This window comes from Rutidosis leptorrhynchoides, chromosome 1, assembly GCF_046630445.1.
Source record: "Rutidosis leptorrhynchoides isolate AG116_Rl617_1_P2 chromosome 1, CSIRO_AGI_Rlap_v1, whole genome shotgun sequence".
Classification (NCBI taxonomy): Eukaryota; Viridiplantae; Streptophyta; class Magnoliopsida; order Asterales; family Asteraceae; genus Rutidosis; species Rutidosis leptorrhynchoides.
Window position 1 is genome coordinate 112,773,314 of NC_092333.1, and position 4,478 is coordinate 112,777,791.

At 32.8% G+C, this 4,478-nt stretch overlaps 1 protein-coding gene across 2 annotated transcripts; it reads left to right on the top strand.

The window, feature by feature from the left end:
* The first annotated feature begins 1,315 nt into the window (after positions 1-1,315).
* LOC139864041 (uncharacterized) lies at positions 1,316-3,274 on the top strand. 2 transcript variants are annotated; one of them, XM_071852633.1, is made up of 3 exons: positions 1,316-2,214; positions 2,557-2,705; positions 2,812-3,274. In XM_071852633.1, the coding sequence occupies exon 1, from the start codon at positions 1,430-1,432 to the stop codon at positions 2,084-2,086; it is 657 nt and encodes a 218-aa protein (XP_071708734.1). In that variant the 5' UTR covers positions 1,316-1,429; the 3' UTR covers positions 2,087-2,214; positions 2,557-2,705; positions 2,812-3,274. The 2 variants fall into 2 exon arrangements, with proteins under 2 accessions (XP_071708734.1, XP_071708730.1); XM_071852629.1 differs by having other exon boundaries at positions 1,316-2,705.
* The last annotated feature ends 1,204 nt before the right edge of the window (positions 3,275-4,478 follow it).

Genomic DNA, 4,478 nt, shown 5'->3' on the forward strand with positions numbered 1-4,478 from the left:
AATTTGTTTCCTTATGCATAGCTTTTATTCCTTCTCGTACTCAACTGAAAATAATTAATTAAAATAATTCAAAATTATTTAATTTTAATAATTAAAATAATTATTAATAAGATTTAATAATAATAATTAATTAATACTACGTAAAATTTAATTTTAATTTAAAAATATTCATATTATTGACATCACCCACCATGCTTAGATTTTTTTTAAAAATTTTTTTCTTAACAAAGAAATTAGCCTAATAATGACATTATCATTATAAGATTTAAATATTAACTAGTGAAATGACCCGTAGAATCACGAGTTTGTTTAAACGAAACAGTTTAATAATATGTTTTAGGTATTAAGTGAACGTAAATGCTAAAGTCATTTAGTTTAATACCACGAGTTTGTTTAAAAGAAACAATTTAATGATATATTTTAGGTATTAAGTGAATGTAAATGCTAAAGTTATTTAGTTTAATGACCCGTGAAACCACAAAGTCCGACTAAGAAACTCGTCAGCTGAATATTTCTTCAAACATCTAAAATGCATATTATATAATCCACATCCAATCATAAGAGATAATATTGGTTGTCATTTTATTTTAAAGATGTAATTTAAAATATAAATTTAGAATTGATTTCTTTCTGCCTAATTTTTATACCTTCTCGTACTCAATTCTAAATAATTGATTGAAATAATTTATAATTATTTAATTTTATTAATTAAAATAATTATTAATAAGATTTAATAATAATAATTAATTAATAAGATTTAATTCTAATTCAAAATTATTTAGATTAATAACATCACTCACCATGCTTAATCTTAATTTAAAATTATTTAGATTAATGAAATCACCCACCATACTTAGATTTTTTTTTTTTTTTTTAAATTTTTTCTTAACAAAGGAATTATTCTAATAATAACATATCATTATAGAATTTTACGGAATAATATTAACTATAGATAGATATAGATAGATATACTATAGATAGATTGATAATGATAATGATAATATTAATATTAATATTAATATACTTTAATTAATAAAGAAAAACTTAATATTTGTCCCACAAAATTGATTCCACATTGCGGTGTTGTGCCGTCCCTTATTCTAGAACCGTTCGATCATTTACCAACAAAAACCCTAACCAAACTTAACCACGGTTAACTCCTCCATATCGCTTCATAGTTAAGCTAACCAACCCAAACCAATATGGTATTCATTTACTCACCCCTAAAGTTCTCATTAATTACATCTCATACCACAGCCTTTTCATTTCCTATAAATTCAGCGTCGAACCAGAGCTAGGTTTGCCCAACTGAAGAGCCAAGGGCGCTTCAGTAAATTTACTACTACACTTTTTTTCCCTTGTTTACAAACGTTTATCTCTCACACACAAAATACCTAGAACACGCACTAAAACTTTCTCTCTCTAAAAAATGGGGACATCATCTAGAAAATCATCCACACCGGTCTTACCTTTAACATCTGCGTTTCAACGATCAAGTTCACCGTCCGGAAGATTCGGAAAATACTCGTCGGCGTTCGCCGCCGAAGTTTCGTCGCCGTTCGCGTCGTCAAGTAGCTCGAGCTTTTACTCGTCTCCGTCACCGAATCATGTTTACAACCGTTCGTCATCACCGACACGTGTAAACCTTCACGGTTTTGCTCCGGTGACGTCATCATCGGTTAGGTTTTCATTAGGCAGCAGATCTGGATCTCCAAACCGTTCAATGGCAATGAATCCTCGAGATCAAGTTGTAAGAAAACAAAACGTTGCTAATCCGTTGAAGAATTTGCCGAAGAAGACGTGTATGTGTTCTCCGACGACGCATCCAGGATCGTTCCGGTGTAGCTTACATAAAAATTACAATACGAGTCATGGAATTACGTATTCACCGAACCGATTGAACGCTCGTAGATCTGCGATGACGAATTCATTAGTTCGAATCGGAACTGTTGAAGGTGGAGATCTGGTAAAACGAGCGTTAGCGGCGTTGATCCGGCCGTCTTCTCATCAACAACGACTGAGATCGGCGTTTGAACCTAGACCTAGCCGGCTATCAATTATGTCTAAAGCCGATGACTACTTATGATTTTGAAAATTAATACTCTGGTTGTACGGTCACAGGTTTGGTGATTTTATTATTCGTTCACTTTTTTATTACAGATCTATCAGAGCTGTTGCGAGTTGCGACGGAAGATGATGATGATTGCAGTTTTGGTAATTAGACGACATGAAAATCAATCCTTACATTTTGACACGAGGATTAATTAACGAAAACCTATTCAATTATCGGAATGGAAAGAAAATGAAACGGATCCTGATTTGTATATAGATGATAGTATATGCTCGCAACAGTTGCAAAATTTGAATGATATTCTGGATTTGAACTTTCACTTTAAACATCCATTAATAATAACTAATTCAAACATATTCATAAACAAATTCAATAATTAATTATTTATTTTTTAATTGATATTTGGAAGTCGCAGCAATTTGTAAATTTGATGAGTTTGTTGAATTTTTTATCCGTTTTGTTGATTGATCCATCCGTTTTCGCAGCAAGTGATTCTGTTGTGCGTCGTTCCGTTCGGTGCAGTGCTTTGGAATCCGTGTTATATTCCGTTAACTTTCACCGTGTACCGTCGTTTTCGCCGTTATTATTGACGACACAAGGTATCGTGGCTTTTTTGGTAGTCATTTCGTTCAAGGTAATATGTACTTTTATCAATTGATTTATTTTATATTTTATTTATATTTTATTTAATTTTTAATGTTTAATTTAAATTTAATTTTGCTTTTGATTTGGCGCAACAGGAATGAAAGATGAATGAAAGATGTATGGATAGTGTTTAAAAAGATTTTGACCTTGACTATGTGTGGGAACAATGTTGAAAAAATCACCTTTTGTGGAGAAGTTAAAACAGTTGGGACTTTTGGACCCTTCACACACACGAAATACACCTATTCCCTAACTTGGAGTATGGCATGAATAAAGCGGAAATTATTGACTACGACTGTCATCAGAGCTAAAATAAATGAATACAGTTGTTCACAGATAATATTTTAAATGGGAATTGTGATACTTTCATTTTATTTTATATAAATAAGGTCAAGAAAGTAATGGGTTTGTGTACAAGTGTGTGTGCACCAAATACCGTATAACACAACTCATTCGGGTTCAAATCTATTGTTCTAAGATGTTTTAAATTAATTGTTTTCTTTTCAACCAATTGAAAGAGATTATTCTGGAGAGAGAAGATATATTATTGGTTGATAATGAAGTTAGTGAGATTTCTTAAAACTCTGTGTTTTTTGTATGGGACAATAGATTTGAGACGGAGGGAGTATAACAAAATAAGAAGATAATGGAGTTGTAAAAAGGGCTGAAGAACTACGGAGTAACGGATCACCTAATCGTAAGCAAATGGAATAAATTTAATTGATCCAAATGGCATGGTGGACCCCGCCTAGTCCGTAAACATAGACTCATGAAAGTGACTTATCTTTTCGCTAGAGCACAATGAGTCGATAATTTTCTTCGGTGTTTTGGCCCGGAGATGGCGAAATCCAACCTGTCAACACCGTGGCGGTGCTTCGACGTCGGGGTCAAGGTCGAGCAAACGATTTTGGTGACTTTAACGTTGGAGTGTGGATTATATCAAGAAACTAGTTGTTGGAGGTGTATTTGGTTCCTTTATACAATTTTTGTTTTACAAAATTAAAGATTAAATGGACGGGGTTGGAGAAGTGAAGATGACGAGAAGGGTTATATGGAGGCTGAGATGTTATTAATTTAGGAATGTTGGAAGGCGAAACATATAATACCATATTTAACGGTGCGTTAAACGACCCTTCTGACGGTGATTTGGTGACGGTGCCGCCTACTAATGCCGGTAACGCGGCGTCACCGGTAAAGGTTACGCGTCGTTAGCCAATAAGCCAACGGTGGAAGAAATTGGCGTTTACTTATTTCAACCAATCACAATTTAACATATATTTATATATTACTAGGTACCTAGTTCGTACGATGCACGATTGTTGAAAAATCAATTAATAGATTATTTATGATCAACTCGTAATTTTTTTCTTTCTACCAAACTTTCAATCATATTTTACCACGTCTCATAACTCAAATTTGACACTCCACCATTATATACCTTTATTCCATGACCATGTCACCGTCGAAAATTATTTTTACTCCAAAAAGTGCATCATCTGACTATACCTCACCGTCACTTGAGATCACGGATAAAAATGGTCCAAGCTTTAGCTAGGTCAAAAACTAGGCCCAATTTTTCTTAAAAGTTTAGAACACATTTTTTTCTTAAAAGATAATAACAAGAGGTGGCAGCCACATGTTGCGGCGGCTACTGTTCTTACACGTGTAGAAAGCTTTTTTTTTTTTTTTTTTCAGTACATAACTATATATTAAAAAAAAAAAATACATTCATAAGTTTAACATAACTCAATAAACAATAATT

What these genes read in the sequence shown, in the direction of transcription:
- LOC139864041 (XM_071852629.1), top strand. Translation starts at nt 1,430, where the DNA reads ATGGGGACATCATCTAGAAAATCATCCACACCGGTCTTACCTTTAACA.